Source organism: Equus przewalskii, chromosome 2, assembly GCF_037783145.1.
Source record: "Equus przewalskii isolate Varuska chromosome 2, EquPr2, whole genome shotgun sequence".
Taxonomy (NCBI): domain Eukaryota; kingdom Metazoa; phylum Chordata; class Mammalia; order Perissodactyla; family Equidae; genus Equus; species Equus przewalskii.
The window spans coordinates 73,296,024-73,316,484 of record NC_091832.1 but is presented as its reverse complement, the minus strand read 5'-3'; the positions used below and the strand labels follow the sequence as shown (position 1 = coordinate 73,316,484).

At 33.2% G+C, this 20,461-nt stretch overlaps 1 protein-coding gene across 4 annotated transcripts in view; it reads right to left on the bottom strand.

Annotated features, from left to right (window-relative positions):
- Nucleotides 1–16,338: 16,338 nt before the first annotated feature.
- Nucleotides 16,339–20,461, bottom strand: part of FSTL5 (follistatin like 5) — a 718,252-nt gene continuing 714,129 nt past the window's right edge. For all 4 annotated transcript variants that reach the window (XM_008519642.2, XM_008519644.2, XM_008519643.2 and 1 more), the window contains one exon: nt 16,339–18,865. In XM_008519642.2, coding sequence (XP_008517864.2) covers nt 18,163–18,865 — 703 coding nt within the window. In that variant the 3' untranslated portion in view covers nt 16,339–18,162. The remainder of the gene's footprint in view (nt 18,866–20,461) is intronic.

Below are 20,461 nucleotides of genomic sequence, written 5' to 3'. Positions count from 1 at the left end.
GTGTGTGTGTTTGTGTAGCTCTATGCAATTTTATGCATGCATAGCTTAGTGTAACCATCGTCAGTCAGGATACTTGACTGCTCCATCACAAGACTCCCTTGTGTTATAGCCACATCTACTTCACCCCACCCCCTCACCACAGCAATCAATACTCATCCTCATCTCTATAATTATGTTACTTCACAAATGTGATATAGATGAAATCATGCAATATGTGTTCTATCGTGATTGCCTTTTTTCACTCACTTTAGCTTCCTTGAAGGTCATCCAAGTTGTTGTGTGCATCAGTAGTTTGATCCTCTTTATTGCTGAAGAGTATTTCATGATATGGAAGTTTCACAGTTTGCTAAAACATTCACCATTGAAGAACATTAAAGAAGTTTCTTGTCTTGGGCAATTACAAATAAAGCTAATATGGAGATTCATGTACAAGTTTTGCATGTGTAAAGCTTTCAGTTCTCTGGAATAAATGCCCAAGAGTGCAATTCCTGGGTAATTTGTTAAGATTATTTTTAGTTCTTAAAAAATGTGTCAAACTCTTTTCCTGAGTTACTGCACCATTTTACACTAATACCAGCAATGAGTCATTCAGTTTTGACGCATTCTTACCAGCATTTGGGGTTATCACTATTTTTCTCTTTAGCCATTCTGATAGCTGTGTAGTGCTATCTTATTGTGATTTTAATTTGTATTTTTCTAAAGGCTAATGATGTTGAAGATCTTTCCATATGCTTATTTGTCATCTGTATATCCTGTTTGGCGAAATGTCTATTCTGCATTGTTTTATTAATAGTGAGTTTTAAGAATTCTTTACACATTGTACATATGAGTTGTTTGTCAGATATAGGATTTGCAAATATTTTCTCCCAGGCTATAATCTGCTCTTTTATCTTAGAGTTTTTCTCAGAGCCAAGCTTTTAACTTTGATAATTTCAATTTATCATTTTTTCCTTTTTATGGATCATTCTTTTGACGTTAAGTCTAAGACTCTTTGCCTAATGCTAGGCCCCACATATTCTCTCCTATGTTTTTCTCAAGTTTTATAGTATTCTGTTTTATATTTGATCCATTATCCATTTTGAGTTAATTTTGTAAAAGGTGTCAGATCTAGGTCGAGGTTCGTTTTTGCCTATAGCTGTGCCACTGCTTCAGTACCACTTGTTAAAAAGGCTATCCGCCTAGATTAAATTGCTTTCCTCTTTTGTCAAAAATTAATTCTAGTTTCTTTATTCTGTTACATTGATCTTTGTTTTACCCTCGCACAGTATCACACTGTCATGATTACTCTAAATATAGAATGAGCCTTCATACTGGGAAGAGGGGTTCCTCTCATTTTATTCTTCTTTTTCAACTGTTTTATTTTTCTCATCCTAGGGAGTTTCCACAAAAATTTAGAATAAGTTTGACTTTATCTACAAAGAAAAATAATTTGCTGAGATTTTGATGGGAATTGCACTAAACCTGTAGATAAGTTTAAGGAGAATTGACATCTTTACAATGATGAGTTTTTACAATCAATGAACATTGCATGTCTCTTCTAGTATCTGACTTCTTTGATTTTTTCTTCAATATTTTATTTTCATTACACACATCCTATATATGTGTTGCTAGATTTATACCTAATATTTCATTTTCTCTGGAGCAATTGTAAATGGTATCACGCCTTTAGTTTCAGTCTCCACTTGTTCATTGTAAATACATAGAAGTGCAATTGATTTGTGTGTATGGATCTTGTATCCTATGACCACACCGAGTTCACTTATTAGTTCTAGAAACTTGGTTGTAGATTCTTTGGAATTCGCTGCATAGAAATCATATCATTTGAATATTTCTTCTTTCATCTCCACTAATTTTTTACTTTTTCCATAGAAGAGCTTTACTGAGATATAATATGTGCCATAAAATTCAGTCATTTAAGAGGACAATTCAATAGTTTTAGTATATCATATAGTTGTGCAACTACCATCATAATCAGTTGCAGAATATTTTTACCATGCTAAAAGAAAGTCAATGCCTATTAGCAGTCACTCCTCCCAATCCTCCCCCAGCCACTAATATATTTTTCCTTCTCCATAGATTTGTATTTTGGAAACTTCATTTAGATGAAATTATTAAACCTATGGTCTTTTATATTATTAAAGATTATTAAAGATAATATTATTAAAGATATGCTATCATTCAATTAGCATAATATTTTCAAGGTTCATCCATGTTAAGGCATATAGCTATATTCATTCTTTTATGAATGATATTTAATTACTTGGATATACTATATTAAAATTATCCATTTACCAGGTGCTAGACATTTGAGAGTTTCCACTTTTTGGCTATTATGAATAATGCTGCTCTTGGCAATCATGTATATGATTTCTTGTGGACCTATGTTTTTAGGTCTTTTGATACATATCTAGAAGTGAAATCCTTAAATCATTTGGTAATTTCATGATCACTATTTTAAGGAATTTCCAGACTGTTTTCCAAAGTGTCTGAAACATTTTGCATTCCCACCAGTAATGTAAGACAGTTCTAATTTCTCCACCTCCACCCTAACACTTATTATTTCCTCTTTTTGATTATGCTAGTTGGTGTGAAGTAGAATCTCCTTGTGGTTTTAAATAGCATTTCCATGATAACTAATGATGTTCAGCAGTTTTTCATGGGCTTACTGGCCATTTTTTGTGTCTACTTTTCTATTTTGTTTTTACAACCTTATTATGATATAATTGACTATTATATTGTGTATGTTTAAGATATACAATGTGATAATTTAATACATCCATATATTGTAAAGTGTTTACCACAAGAAAGTTAGATAATACATCCTACACCTCCCATAATTGACATGATGTTTTATTGCTGTTATGATGAGAATTTTGAGATCTACTCACCTGGGAATATTCAACTATACAATACAAGATTGTTAACTATAGTCATCATGCTCTACTTAGACCCCAGAAATTATTCTTATAACTGGAAGTTTGTACCCTTTGACAAACATCTCCTCATTTTCCCTGGTCCCCCACCCCCATCCCAGGGCAAGCACTATATACTCTCTTCTTGGGTGAATTCAGATTTTTGAATTCCACATTATGTGAAATTTTGTAGTATTTTTCTTTCTCTTTCTGGCTCATTTTACTTAGCATAATGTCCCCCAATTTATCCAGGTTGTCACAAATGGTAGGATTTCCTTCTGTTTTTATGATTGAATAATATTCCATTGTATGTTTGTGTGTGTGTATGTGTGTGTATCTCACATTTTCTTTATCCATTCATTCGTTGAGAGACATTTAGTTTTTTTTCATACCTTGGCTATTGTGAATAATCCTGCAGTGAACATGGAGATGAACACATCTTTTTTAAGATAGTGATTTCATTTCCCTTGGATATATACCCAGAAGTGGAATTGCTGGATCATATGGTACTTCCATTTTTAATTTTTCGAGGAACCTCCATACTGTTTTCCGTAGTGGGTATGCCAATTTACATTCTCACCAACAGTGCACAGGATTTACCTTTTCTCCAAATCCTTGTAGCATTTATCTCTTGTCTTTTTGATAATAGCCCTTCTAACAGATGTGAGGTGATATTTCATTTTGGTTTTGATTTGCATTTCCCTACTAATTAGTGATTTTAAACACCTTTTCATTTACTTCTTGACCATTTGTAAATCTTCTTTCGAAGAATTGCTACTCAAATCATTTGCCCATTTTTAATGTAATTATTTGGTTTGTTGATATTGAGATCTGTGTACTCCTTATATATTTAGAATATTAGCCCGTTATCAGCCATACAATTTGCAAATATTTTCTCCCATTCAATAGGTTGCCTTTTCATTTTGTTGATGGTTTCCATTGCTATGCAGAAACTTTTTAGTTTGATATAGTCCCACTTATTTATTTTTGCATTTTGTTGCCTTTGCTTTTGGTGTCAGAATCAGAAAATTATCACAATGACTGATGTCAAGAAGCTTACTGCCTATGTTTTCTTCTAAGAGTTTAATAATTTCGGGTTTTACATTCAAGTCTTTAATCCATTTTGAGTTAATTTTTGCATATGGTGCAAGATTGTGGTTAAGTTTCATTCTTTTGCATATAATTGTCCAGTTTTCCCAGAACCGTTTATTGAAGAGACTATCCTTTCCCCATTGCATATTCTTGGCTTCTTCGTCACGAATTAATTGACTATACATACATGAGTTTATGTATGGGTTCTCTATTCTGTTCCATTGATCTATGTGTCTGTTTTTATGCCCATAGTGTACTGTATTGATTACTATAGCTTTATAATATAGGTTGAAATCAGGGAGTGTGATGCCTTCAGCTTTATTCTTCTTTCTCAAGGTTGCTTTGGCTATGTGGGGCCTTTTGTGGTTCCATACAAATTTTAGAATTATTTGTTCTAGTTCTGTGGAGAATCTCATTGTGATATTAATAGGATTGAACTGAATCTGTAGGTTGCTTTGAGTAGTATGGCCATTTTAATAATATTAATTCTTCCAATCAGTCAGCATGGAATATCTTTCCATTTATTTATGTCTTCTTCAATTTGTTTTATTGTTTCAGTGTACCCGTCTTTCACCTCCTTGGTTAAATTTATTCTTATGGATTTTATTTTTCGATGCAATTGTAAATGAGATTGTTTTCTTAATTTCTCTTAATGATAGTTCATTATTAGTGTATAGAAACACAATAGATTTCTGTATATTGATTTTGTATCCTGAAACTTTATTGAATTCATTTAATAATTCTAAAAATTTTTGGTGGAGTTTGTAGGGTTTTCTCTAAATAATATCATGTCATCTGCAAATATTCACAGTTTTACTTCTTCCTTTCTAATTTTCTTAATTTGTTCCAGTGGATTCAAGTTACCAACTGGTTTAATTTCTTTATTCCAATGCATATTTACACAAGATTTTTTCTGTAATTACCAAACATATTACAATTCTGTGTTATAGGAACAATAGTACAATCACACACATGTTTGATAAAATTCCTATAAAAATCAATTAAGAGAAAAGAGAGGACATATCCATTTACACTGTCTTTAGTAATTATATAATATACATTACCATGCTTTTAACTGTTTCATGTAGATTCAAGTTACTGTCTAGGGTCACATACTTTTATTCTGAAAAACTTCCTTTAGAATTTCCTTTAAGTTAGTTCTGCAAGTAATAAATTCTCTCAGTTTTATTTATCTAAGAATGTTTCATTTTCCTCTACATTTTGAAATACAGTTTTGCTGGATATAAAATTCTTAGTTGGTGATTATTTTCTTTCAGCATTTTGAATATATCATCCTGTTGTCTTCTGGTCTCCAATGTTTGTGATGATGCATTCACAGTTAATCTTACTAGTGTTTCTATAAGTAACACATCACTTTCCTCTTGTTGTTTTGAAGATTTTTCTCTTTGTCATTGGCTTTCAATAGTTTTACTGTGGCATGCCTGTAAGTGGATATTTTTGCATTTGTACTATTTGAAGTTCATTGATCTTCTCTGATGTGTAGGTTAATGTTTTCCATCAAATTTGGTGGATTTTTCAGCTCTTATTTCTTAAAATTTTCTCTCTTCTTCTGTTACTCCCGTTACGCATATTTTGATGTGGTTAATGATGTTCCACATTTATTTAGACTCTGTTCATCTGTCTTTATTCTCTTTTGTCTCAGTCTTTGTATTGCATTGTCATTATGAATCTACTTTCAAGTTCACTTCAAATCTACTATTGAACCCCACTAGTGAATTTTTGCTTTCAGTTACTGTACTTTTCAGCTCCTGAAATTGTTCCTCTTTTCAAAATTCTATTTCTTTGTTGATACTCTCTCTTTGATAGGACATTATCATTATACTTTCCTTTACTTTTTTAAAGCATAGTTTCCTTAGTTTTTTGAACATATTTGTAATGGCTGTTTTGAACACTTTGCCTATTCAATGCAACAGTTTGACCCAAACAAAAGCATTTTTTAAACTTGTTTTCCCCCCATTGTATGAGTGATATTTTCATTTTCCTTTATATGTAAAATTTTGTGGGTTTTAAAAATAAGATATTTTAGGTAGCATATTGTAACAAATCCATATAGCCCCAAAAGAGCTTCTTGTTGTTGTTTGCTTCTTTATTTGTTTAATGACTTAACTAGACTATTTTAATGAAATATAGTCCACCCATACAATCTGAAGCCTTTGATACTACGTCACAGAGAGTGTGTGGCCTTTAGCATTTTCAAAATCACCCTGGAATGACATTGGTTTTTGCAGAGCTCTCTTTATTTCTTTTCCTGATCTTTGTTAAACTGTCTGTCTCTATTGGTATCACACAAAGCTAATAGGTTCCACTGATTGCTGGCTGAATTCACTATTCTATCAACAAGGCCCTGGGGGATAACTTGTTCCACAGTCTGCTCAAATTAAATTCAGATTCTTTTGCAAAGGTAGTTTTTGATGCTCATCTTTGTAGTTTGCTCTGACCCCAGGAGGATCTCTTAGGTCTCTTAGATCTCTTTCTTTCATTCTTTCTAATAAACTAATTGGCCTACAATTTACCAAGTGGAGCTACCAGCCTCCACTTAACTGCTTGCAATCCAAATATTTATTGTTTTTAGGAGTGCTTTTTAACCTCCATTTTGTCACACTGTGTTTCAAATAAAGTCAGTTCATTTGAGAGTAATTTTGTTGCTTCTATTCCTTCTACTCCTGTCCAAAATGTCTGGTTACTTCTCTGGAACTGGGAGTGGAGACAGTGACTCACTTTTCTCTGGGTGACACTAGGCTGGTGTTGTGGTCTCTGGTCTTCTTAAATTTCCTCTTTTTGCCTGAAACTCCAACTTGCAAGTAAGCTGGGGCAAAGTTGAACAAAACCCAAATATTTTCAGCTTCACTGGACTAGGGTAAGTTCTATGCCCTATAAGTGGGCTGCTATGAACATCCAGTTCTTTGGTTCAACATATCTGGTAATATCCATTTCAGAATGTATAATTTAAGTGATATAGTAACTTTGTCCATCATGGTCAAGTATTCAGTCTCTGTTAGTCAGTATTCAACAGGAAGCTATTTTCCAGTTAAATAACTTTTTTCTGGCAAATGTGACATAGATATACTCCAAAACCTAGGAAGACTTATTAGAGGCTTTTCTAATACTACTGAGATTTTAGGCTTACTACAAACCAAGTGGCAAGGCACCTTATATTGTAACTCAGACCTTTTATGAATCAAATTAATACCATATCACACTAACAATAATGCTTATTTTAAAACTTTTATAATATCTCCCATAATATCACTTCTCCCACGATTTTCTGTATATGTGTATTTCTCCTGGACTTGGACTGTTAAACACATTTTTCCTTGGTTTTATGAGCCAAAAGAATATATAATAATGATGGGTTTTATTTTAAAAAATACTAGGAGGATTTAAAAATAGCAGGTATTTTAAAGAGCAAAGATTGAGCCCAGAAATTTTGAGAGAATTCAAAAATATAATTTTTAAATAAAATGTCTCAGCACTTCAAGTATAATAACTACATTTATTTTTTTCTATTATAATTTTCCTTAAACAGTATGATTTTTTTGGATGACAGTACTCAGTCCAAATAATCCTAACTAAAAATATTAGCCAAAAGAGAAACCAGGCTAACAATGAAAAGATAGAGTGAACATGGTTGGATAATATGGTGAAAAATTTCATGAACAATAAATAAAAGTAATAGAAATCAAAGGCAAGTCATATCTTGTTGGATGTTGGGGGGAAACATAAATTCATCAAACAATTAATAGAAGTTTAAATAAAACTTTGGTTACTTTCAACAAGGAATAGTATACTTTTGATTTGGTGAATTAATCTCAAAACAGGAATACAAATTATCATCCCAAAATGTACTGATGTTTGCGTAGGATACCATAGATGCAACATCCTTTATTCATTTCATATAAGTATTCTTCTTGTGGCAAAGCTAATATATAAAGGACAATCTGCCTCTCTAGACAACTAAAAGATGATGTATATTAATTTAGAGTTTAATAATATATGAAAGAGATTAATCTTTAACATCACAAATATCATGTTTACATAATATTATTACATAATAAGCAATTAAATTTAATTTGAGATGGCAAATGTTTAAAAAAGACTTCAGCTATCCAAATGTTCATTATATGTCTATTAGCTCTAATACTTTAGAGAGTTACAGAATATTAAATAGAAAACATCTGCCTGAATGATGCTACTTTTAATTATCACAGTTTAATAACATTCAAGGCATACATTTTTGCTGTTATAATTTGAGATTCTCAAAAAGTTAAACATATGTTCTATAGAGACCAAAAAATAGTTTGAGTCCAATTAAAATAGCAATTCAATCACCTCACATGTTTATTGACCGCTTAATATGTGCCTACTACATACCAAGACCTTTTCTGAATGCAGTATAAACAAAACGGACAAAAATATCTGCTCTCATTTGGTTGCATAATGCTTATATGCTGGATGGGGTTATACAGATAATAAACAAATACGTGATAAATTATACAGCATGTTAGATGCCAATACAATTATGGAAATGAATATCAGAAAAAGTGACTAGGCATATCCTGGAAGAAGATTTCAAATTTTGAATAAGATAATCATGAAATCTCATTGGTAAGCAGACATCTGAACAAAGTAAAGAAACAATTCATGAGAATACCTTGGGAATGTGTGTGTATTCCAGGTGGGAGAAACAGCAAGTGTAAAGGCCCAAGTCAGGAGTGGGCTTTCAAAGGAAAAAAAAAGGAAACTATGTGACTGGAGATGAATAAGTGTGAGAAAGAACTAGGATGGTAATCATGTGATCAGAGAGCTAGTGGGATGCTACATCATGTAGTACCATATAGACAATTTTAAGAAAGTTCTAGGATTACAGAATTAAGCCTAGAAGAACAGAGACTATCGTGTCTCACCCACTGCCCTGCTCATAAATCTGGAGTATCACTCCAAGAGTAGGGAGCAACTATATCCAACACCAGTTCCAGAGCTGCAGCTCAGATATTTTGCAGGTCATAAGAACAAGGGGAGAGGCAGATCATAAGAAGAGAGCAACACCTAGTCTCATAAAAATATGACTTTATTTGAAACAACGTGTGAAGAAATTCAAACCTAAGGTCCCTCTTAAAAACAATAGAGATTTTGGTGATAATCAATTATAGGATGTTGGTAATTTTGTATGGGTAAATAACAAGGTCAGCTAATTTTCCAGAGATAATATGGAAAAGAGACAATAAGGAAAAGTCCTAAGGCAGGCCTCAAAACTAGCCCTGCATAGGAGTCTGAATTTAATTGGAGCAGACTGGAGAAATTTGTCTCCCAGGGCACTGTTGAAAGTATTAACAAATTCAGCCAGCAATCAGTGGAGCTAACAGCTTGGTGTAATGCTTAACAGAGACCTCAGGAAAAGAAATGATCGAAGCTAATCTGCTAAAACAATGTCATCCCAGAATTACTGTGCACATGCCCAATGTTGTGCTGAGGAGCAACATCAGTCTTCACATTGTGGAGGATCTATATTTTACTACAATGCTCCAGCTAAATCTGTAAGTAGATAATACAGCAAGCAACAGAAAGGCCAGTGAGGGCAAGGGAGTATCTAGAGTTGCTAAAATATGTTATCTAAAATATACTGTTTTCAACAAATCTATGGTACATACAAAGAAACAGGAAAACGTGTCCCATACAAAGGAAAAGAAGTGTGTACCAGAAACTGCCTATCACAGGGTCCTGTTGTTGCATTTCATAGGCAAAAACTTTAAAGCAGCCATTATAAATGTGTTCAAAGAGCTAACTGAAACAATTCTTTAACGATAAAGTAAGGCATGATGATAATGTCTTATCAGATACAAAATATAAATTAAAAGAATTGATTAAAAAAAACAATCCTGGAGTTTAGAATTATAACAAAGGAAAATAAAAACCCACTAAAATGGTTCCACAATGAATTTTAATTACCAGAAGAAAAAATCAATCAATGTGAAGACAGGTGGATAAAAAATATGCAATTCAAAGAAAAGAGATAAAAAGAATGCAATAAGCTTCAGAGAAATATGTGACACTAATAAGCATAACAACATACACAAAATGAGCATGGCAGAGGAAGAGAGATAGAGAGAGGGGAAGAAATAGTATTAAAAATGATAAAAGTTGAACACATCCAAACAATGAAAAATGATAATCTACACATTAAAAATGCTCAACGTTGACCAAGTGATATAAACATAAAGAGATCTAAACTCAAATATATCATAGTAAAAATATTAAAAGACAAAGACAAATAGACGATCTTGAAAGCTGCAAGGGAATAACATGTCACATACATGAAAACCCCAGTAAGAGTCACAGCAGATTTCTCATCAGAAAAACTGAAGGCTAGAAGATAATGGAATGACGTGTTCAAATTTCTAAGAGAAGGAAAAAAACCTTTCAGGTAAGAATCTTATATCTGGCGACACTATCTTTCAAAAATGAAGGTGAAATAAAAGACATTCCAAAATAAACAAAAATTGAGAGAATTTCTTGATATCAGACCTACCTTACAAGAATGCTAACCAAATTGCTTAAGGCTGAAATCAAGTGACAACAGCTAGTAATTTGAATCTACACACACACACACACACAGAGGTGCACACACACACTAACACAAAGGCACACACACACACACTAACACAGAGCACAAGTATGGATAATTATGCGATTACAGAAGACATTATAAATACCTATATTTTCTCTTGTCTTCTTTAAACTGATATAAAAATTATTTGTGTAAATATATATATATACATACAAATTTTATATATATATATATATAGTCTATTTTTGGACTACATATGCTTATGCAATGTATTTGACAGTAAAAGCAGAAAAGAGTTGACTAGGAGCAAAGCTGTATAGAATGAGGAAATGGTAACTCACATACACAGGAACCAGTAAAGGGAACCAGACAATATGTACTTATTCTCCTTTCTTCTCTGTTTCTTTAAAAGACATAAATTTATATAAAGTAAATAACAAAAATAGTACAAAAAGAGGGAAGAGTGGTTAGAGCTATATGGGAGTAACAGTTCTGTATCTCACTGGAATTAAGTTAGTGTAAACCTGAAATTATTCTAAGAAGATGTCTATAGTAAGCCACAGAGCAGCAACTACAAAAGAAATGTTTAAAGAGTGAAAATTTCTTAAGGGAACTGAAATGTTACTCTAGAAAATTGTCACTTAGTTCAAAAGCAAGCAATAAATGAGGAATAAAGAAATAGAAAAGACTGGAGACCTATAAAAACTAAAATGGAAGATATAATTCCAACTATGGCAATAATACATTTAATGCAAATAGATCAGACAAATTCAATCAAAATGCAGATAGTCAGACTAGACTTAAGAGAGATCCAAATATATGCTGTTTAAAGGAAGCATATTTTAAATTGAAAGATACAGATATAAAGTAGACGGATGAAAAAATATTTATGCAAAAAGCAAAACTAAGAAAACTGGAGCCACTCTACTAACAGCAGACAAATTAGACTTTAATACAAAAAGTGTTACTAGATTGCCCCCTTTTTGCACCTTCCACTGGACCAGAAGACTTCCTGTCCCTCTCTTGGTAGAGCATCTCTTCTTCTATCCTCTTTTGGTAGCAATACATCCTTACCTGTGTCTTGAGGCTGAGAGTGATTGCCCTCCTTCCCTGTGAGGCAGACTCCGCCTAGAAACAATGGATCCTTGCCTGTTCCTTGGGGGTGGGACAGATGACTGCCCCTACCTAAGCTGCTTAATGTTTTGGCTTCCAAGTGCAAAAGAGTCAGACCAAGGGAATAAGGCCTGTCTTCCCACGGCAGCTGGTCGCCACTTACACACTGTGCACCAGGAAAGCTGTCTCTGATCTCCTACCCAGCCTCTGATCTTATTTGAGAGCACATGGTGGAGGCCTGTGGACATGATCTTGAGAGTGAGTGGAATTCCTCATGGGTGTAAGGCCCCCCAGCCAGTCCAAACTGATATGGTAGCCCACACACGGCCTTTAAGAATTTGTTAAAATTTCAGCTGATGTCTTCCACATGCTTTTGTGTAGCCTACGGCTTTCTCCTGAGCTATGCCAAGAGCTAAATAGTTCCCTATTCATCATTACAAATTAGTTTACCTGTTGAACCTGCACCCCCAGCTCTATGATATGCTCAGGTGAAATTATAATTTTGTCAATTTTCCAGCTTTTTCTCTTCATTAGAGTGAATTTCTTTGCAGATTTCTTTCTGAGTAATGGCAGAATTTTCACATTACTTTTGAAGTACTTTGTTTTCATTTTCATCTTTATGTAGAGAATCTCAGATCATGCCTATCTCAACTTGATTTCTTTTTTAAAGTGCTGTTTGTGAATATGTGTATAGTATCTATTCTTATTTATTTCTACCTTCTTAAATGGTTGAAAAATTTTTATTTCTCAGTTTACTTCCAATGAATTGAGAATGTTTTCTATATTATTTTTCTTTATTAAATTTGTTTTAGTAACTGATGTACTAGTAATTGTGAGAAAAGTTCAGGGAAGTGACTTTTGTATATATATGTACATATGTATGTGTATATATATACATATATATTAATTTATTAGATCTTAGTATTACATTCTTCAGATCCTACGCACTCTACATAGCCTCAGTTTACTTGATCGAATAGACTCTCCAGAGTCAAGACTCACTACTATTTTGTTTCTCTGATTTGCCTTGCTTCTCTGTAGTTTATACTGTAATATAGTCATACATTACATAACGTTTCCATCAACTATGGACCGTACACACAGGAGTGGTCCCATAAGCTTAGCACACCGTATAGCCTAGATGTGTAACAGGCTATACGATTTAGGTTTATGTGAGTACGCTCTATGATGTTTCCACGATGAAACTGCTTAACGACACATTTCTCAGAACTGTCATTGTTAATAAGCAACGCATGACTGCATACGGATGCTATTAGTAGGTGTTGCATAAATACTTTGTCATTTATGTCCTCATTTTAGGTTGCAATCATCATCATTATAAAGAACACATGTATATAGGTTTGTAGAAGATAGAGATTCTGTGATCTAGGATCATTCCACAAACTTGCATTTTGTTATATTAATACATTTTGTTTAAATCAATCTTGTCATTCTAGATTTAATAGTTCAAAATACCAATGTGATATGTTTGAATATTAAAATTTAATTCTCTAATATCCTCAGATGGGCTTCCATTTCTGCATAAGCCCAAATTAAAACACACACACACACATACACACACACAAACCCAGTGAGGTGTTTAATTGTTGCAATATGTAAAACTACATGGCATATGTATGGCACATTTGCACCAAAATAGACAAAATGAAATCATGTAATATTTATGTCAACAAATGTAAAAAACTATAGAGAATTAACATGCTACATGTTAATATCCTTAATCTAATGAATATATTTACTTTTCCTCAATTTATAATAATTATTTCCTTAAAGGTCAATTAATGTATCAAAATGACATTGACTGATCTAGATAAAGTCAGGAATCATATTTTATCCGCAAGATGAAATGTTGAGTGTTTTTCTATTCTTTGCTAATAGATCTGAACAAAGTACAGAACCCTGAATTAGGAGCAAAATTGGTTTCAAAGTAAATGGGCAAGCAGAGGCACAGTAGAGTAATTCAGTGATCATCCATTTTAATAGTTATATATTTTTATGTCTGTTGAGTCCCTGTCTTGAGTATCATGAGACTTTTCAGTTGGACTTTGTAACACTGAACAAGTATATTGTTCCAGATGCCAAGGATCCTTGTACTTTTTCATGGAAATGCAGAAAGAATTTATACACATGAATAACATAGGCATTTTTCCAATTGAAATAGCAATATATTTAGAGTCAATTTTGATTCTTCTCTTAAAAGTGGTAAAATTTGTATTTAGAAATAGTCTTCAAGACTAGAAATAGGCTTCTGATCAAAGATTAAAACAGAATATGTTGGGTATTTTAGTATGTCCTTTCTCAATTTCAGCCAAATTATACTGCATACAAAATTTACTTATGAACTTGAACACGTCTCAAAACACTGAGAATTTCATTATTACTGAACTCTAGTAGAAAAGAATAATGGTTGCAACTTTTCTACTTCACCGATTGTAGATGTAAATTACTGGAAAATAGCCATGCAGTACCCATTAAATACCACAGGGAAAGCTGAAGAGTATCACTGAAAAGTTAAGCGCTTTTCCATTTACTAATAGGACTATATAATTTATCAAATGCAAACAAACAAACAAAACCATGCTCATATACTCTGGTTAAAACTTAATCTTCCAGAAAGATAGGAAAAGTTACCATGACTTAAGAGTGCAGACAAGAATTTCTATAACATGACTTTCAGAACATATTTCTGTGTATGAAGTTTCCCAGGAGAGGCAAATGATATTAGAGTGTGTCTGGAAGAAAAGTGAAAATAGACTTTTGATAAAGTTCTGCTTTTGTTCTCTCTACTCATTTATAAAGAACAGCTAAGTGGTAGATAAATGGACAAGTGGCGTTAGAAGTGGCCCCTTATGTGTCCTTAAGGTTGTAACGCTGGCCTGTACATTTTCATCTTATTTTAGAGTTGTATTGATTTCCATCATAGCAATATTGTTCTTGACATTTTTCTCACTTTAAAAATATACGTAACATGATAAGTTGGTAGATATGATTAAATATATTGTTTCATCCTGTAAATCTTAACTAGTGAATGTATAATCTAGTCAAATATACTTATTTTTTAAAAGAAAACCCTGTGAGGAACTTGTGAGTAGGAGTCTGAAAGGTGATAAGGTTCTAAACTGCCTTTTTTTAAAAAGTGCTTCACCTTTACGTAGATATAATTAAACAGAAGGTGAAAATTCTGAGACAAAACTCCTGAAAATTATGTTAGTTTGCTGTACATGACGACAGTTCTCTGGGAATATAGTCCATTGCCCAGTATTTTCATTAAATTTGTCTTTTATTTCAATTCTCATTCCCTTACTTAAATATGCTTATCCTTCATGGCTTTCTTATTTCTATCAATGATGTCATATTTGAGAGCTGTCGTGTTTGTCTTTTTTATTATCCATGTGTATTCAGTGGCCATTTCAAGTCTGGTTCCTAAACATGCCTTGTTTTATAATATATACTTTCAATTTAATTGTCTTCTATTAAAGACCATAAACTCACATTTTTTCAATAGACTCCCAACTGATACCTCTTCCTCTAGTTCCCTTTTCTTCAGTCAAATTTTCATTCCATTAAAACTCATACATTTTGTAAGTGTTGTTTTCACTGCCATTTCCCTTTTTGAAAATTATCGTTGAGTCCCTATTGTCTGGATTATCTAAACTCTTTAAATTGGGTTCATTCTCACCTCTCGCCCTCCAAAATCTGATCATAGCCTACGTTTCCTGCCTTATCTATATCACCTGCTTTACATAAATGTTTACTTCTTCCAGTCAGTGTTGCTCAAGGACCTCCCTACATCCTACATCCAGTCTTTGTTGCACACCGTTTCTCACTTCATGCCTTCATTGCTATCACAGAATCAGCACCAGATAATTTTATAGCAAAAAAAAAATTCACTTCACTTTTTTTTTGCTATTACTTCACTCTTATCTCCTGCCTTTTAAAAAGCTACTCTTTGATGTTAGTGTGTTTTTTTAGAGCAGATACCTAATCGTTTTATCCTAGTTTTTTCTTAACGTTCAGTTTTTATACATATCCACATTATTGATGAGATCATTATTTGCCATACACTTTTATCAGGACGTGCATTGAATAATGCTGGTGCCCTCGATGCTAGCTCTTACTCTATCTTTTCCACTATCCTTGAAGAAAGAACTACCTACCTCAGAAAATATTAGAACCTAACATTACATCTTCTTTAAAAAAAGAATCACGTCAGTATTAGAAGTATTGCAACATTAAAAAAAAAGTGGTCAATATTTATGTGGTTAATAGTGTAATGATGTGGAAAGAAAAGAATTTTCCTTTGAGTTTACTTTTGATATTCCATGCTGATATTCATTCTTTTAATACACAAGAAGAGATTCTAAAGAAACAGACACCTTAAAAAGGATAGTTCCTTGCTTTAAACATTGAATATGAAAGGACATAGCAACAAAGACTTGATACAAAAAACAAACTAAGTTGTCCTTCCTTTATGGATGTCATTTGACTTGCCCTCTACCAGATCCCGTCACTTTCAAAACCATACAGAGCATCAGACTATGTTTGAAACCCTGGGAAGAAAAACAAAACAAAACATTGGTATGCACATTAAAACACTGACTGAATGCTCAAGGGTTAAAATGTAAGAGGTTTATTCTCCTTTTATCAAGCAATGTCTACAGACAGAGCATCCACATGGTGTAATCTACCAAAGAAGAATGTATGAGACAGACTTCCATTAAATCATTAGATCACAGACACTTTCTATGGTTCATGTTCACAAGGGAGAAAATTGCTAAAAGGGAAAGCAGATAAGTAGAAACATAAGCTGACTTTTCCTTGTTTATTAAATATACCTCCCATAATGTTTCTTTAAGCTAAGAAGACATCTACTGTATCACACAGCTCGGGATGCTATATACACATAAGATATTACACACTATAAAATTTCAGGTTTCTAAGCAGTTTTGCACAATTTAAACTTGAGTAAAATTTGTATTTAAAAAAGACCTTATTGGATTACCTTCAGTAAATGGAGGTCATTTCAACAGCCCATTAGCATTTTTAGCAACAATAAAACAAAAATAAGTAAAAGGATTCTCAAAACATGTAAACGCTTACTTTAAGCCTGGATACTTATCTGCTTATTTCAATAAACCAACTCTCTAGTTTTAATTCACTTCTACTGGCCTTTCTTTGCCCTTAAAAAAAAAAAACAGCAGCAAGAATTTTTACTTCTATGCAGTGTCTCAAATAAGAGGATTAGTTAGGTTTCGAACTACAGTGCACACTTAGGGAGAGAGTCATTTAAGGATGATGTAGAAGCTGACCAGAAGTCACTTAGGAAAGTTATTAAGGAATGAAGTTCTTTGATGGGTTATATCTTTACTCACCACTGTGGATCTGGCCCCTTATTCCCAATTTCTATTACTAATTCTCCTAAACGACTAATACTCATCAGTTCTCTAGCCAGTATTTCTTCCTTGGTATTTATTTCTCTATATGTGGTTTACTCTAAGCAGACACAAATGATGCTTCTTTTTCAGAACTGAAAGTTCCTACTGATGCAACACTGGACTACATAAAAAGAACAAAATCTATTCTGCTAATAAACAATTGTAAGCAGTTGACATCCCAGACAAACGTGCACAAAGAATATAATGCCTCTAGTGACTGAAAGCAAAATGAGTAGAGAATACATTGCAAACATTTTTACCATAGTTATTTTTCCTCCCTTCCTCCCCATTTTCCATAACATGCTGCAGATTATACAGTAAGTGTCAAATAGAGTGTGTCACCTGTATACAACCTAAGACCAACTTATGCCTTCAAATGATATTTCACTGAGGGTTAAGCAACTGACTGAAGGCAGGGTTTGGTGCAAGAGATGTTTAACTTTTCTCTTTCAATGACAAGAGATTTATAGTTATGAGGGTGTTCAATACGCAGCTTTTAGCCTTCCTTTTCCTCTTGTGACATTCCCTTCAAGGCACAAAAGATTATAAACGGTGCATGGGACAGAATATTTTGAATTAAGAATTTTAAAGTTCACAATACCTTTTATTTCTGGTTTAAGCATACCAAAAGGACAGAGAAAAAAAGAGGTAAATCACCCCCAAAATAAAATGATGCTTAAAGTCATCTGAAATTCCCTGCAGTTATTTTTTTAAGTATTTAAATTCCTATTTTATTGGCTTAAAACATAATTATATATTTGATTCTTGTGATTGATGGAGTTTATCAGTAAATATTGTGTTAAGTATTTCTAATCAACCAATATTTTTAATCAACTAATTGTGTATGTCTTTTCCAAAAGAAAAAATCTATTTTATTTGGGCCAACCAAGTAACTTATGTTTGACTAGGATATAAACTTGAAAAGTTAAGCTGTAAATTTAAACAATGGATTAAGTGCAATGTACTGGAAAACTCTTCATTTAATAATTATCTAATAGGGCTCCTAGGCATCTCCAACCCAAATGACTGTATTTCCTTTCTCAACTTCAGTGATCTCACAGTTTAACTTATTGAGTCTTCCATCTAGTATAAACAGAGAGTTCTTAGAAGGTGTCATCAGGTATTGACCAAACAAGCCACTGTCCTGGATTTGCCTGTTCTTCTGATTCCAAGGCCATTCTTCTGCCTTGAGTGGCTCCTTAAGGCTCTTTATCATTTTAACCTTCCCAGAGGAGAGCTCCACAAAAAGCACATCAGTCTGTGTGCTTGAACTACCATAGATGTTGTATTGATGGGCTTCTGTAAAGGATGGCTGAAATGCCAGATCAGATATATGCAGATTTGTGTGAATATCAAAAGCTTCCTGTATTTCTCCTCTGATGGTAATGTACTGGACCCTTACAAGACCTTTCATGTCGTTAATGCTGACAAGATAGTGCCCATCTGGAGAGACATATGGAGTGCCCGTCACATCACTGTTGAATCCAATGACTGAGTCGGTTACACCGTCCACTATGAGCTGTGGTGGAATTGCCCCAGTGCTGTCAGGTTTGCAGCCAATGAGGTAGTATCCTCCCAAGTGTGTATATGCCAGTGCTTGAGGAACGCACTTATAGTCCTTCAAGTTAATTGTCTTGATGTATGACATGGTTTCGAGATCAATTTTTTGTAGCGCAGCTTCATCTTTATGAAGAATAAATCCAAACCTGAAAATATGAAAACCAAGGTTAGAAAGGAAACTATAGAGTGGTTACCATAAGAAAATGCATTGTGGACCAATGAAAATGGCCATGACGAGTCTAAGCATTAACTGTCAGGCTATGCAGCAAACTGTGTCATAATCTTGTCAAAATTAAAGCTTGAATTGTGCTGCCCTCCTCCTTTCTCTAGGTCATTCTTTCATTACAAGCAAAAAATTGTAACTCATGCTATAGAGAGCAAAATAATTCAAAGCAATGTGTTTAGTTAATTGCAATAACAAACTATTTTCACCATAGAGAGTAGAAAAGTAAACATTTTGTATGTCTCTAAATCGTCTGATATTGAATAAGCTTGATTAACTGCTACGAAAGCCAGTAAGAATAAAAGTCTTGAATATATTTCACTCACTTCACTTACTTCTTATATTGTTTTAAGGCCATCAAATAAATCTCACCCTCATCACTATTTAGACAACTATCCATATCTTTCTCGTTTTAACCTGCCTCACAGGATTACCTTAATAGACGCAGATTTTGGGGGGAAGAAGATATAGAACTATTAGACTTCCATTTGCTATGTTTTATTTTTAATTTTTTTAAATTTTATTTATTTATTTATTTTGCTGAGGAAGATTCACCCTGAGCTAACATCTGTGCCAATCTTCCTCTATTTTGTATGTGGGTCACCACCACAGCATGGTTACTGATAAGGGATGTAGGTCTGTGCCCAGGAACTGAACCCAGGCCACCAAGTGGAGCGCACTGAACTTAACCACTAGGCCAAGGGGCCAGTCTCATCTATTAGTTACATTTTAGGATCACCTTGAATAAATACCTTTATGATTTTAACATTTATTTTTTCATAAAATTTAAATATAAGTTAAAATTTTCAATCTTGCTGTGCTTACATTGTTAACATTTTTAATGATAAGTCTTCATTGTACTGGTTATCTTACATTGATCAATGATGAACTTTGGAAACTTGCAATATTTTTCTTCTAAAGTTAATTTAAAAATAAATATTATTTTTCATTTGTTTTAGTGGCCTCTTTAGTTACTTCAGTGCTTTTCAAAGCATTTGTCCTGAATACTAGCTGCAAATTATACGTAGTCCTTGTGACGTGGGTAAATATATTTTGAAACCCTGACTTATTACACTGGTGGCCTCCTGGTAAAAATAAGTAGCACAAATAATACAAAATGAGATAGGAACTACTATACAAAATTATATCCAAAATGGATATTGACCAATAGAATTGCGAAGGACTTTTATTTTTGTTTTTGTTAATAATATTGATTATAGCACTTCCTAATATTCCCAAAAGCTCCATGAAAATAAATATCAGAGAAATATTGTTACATTGTGCTCATAAATGAAAAAATAAAATGACATTATTGTAAGTACTAAAGCAAAACCAAACAAAACAAACAAAAACTCTAAAGATAGCCAATTATATTATTGTCACCTGTGCAATTCATTTTCAGTATGCTAATTCTTTTTTTTTTTTTTGAGGAAGATTAGCCCTGAGCTAAGTGCTGCCAATCCTCCTCTTTTAGCTGAGGAAGACTGGCTCTGAGCTAACATCCATGCCCATCTTCCTC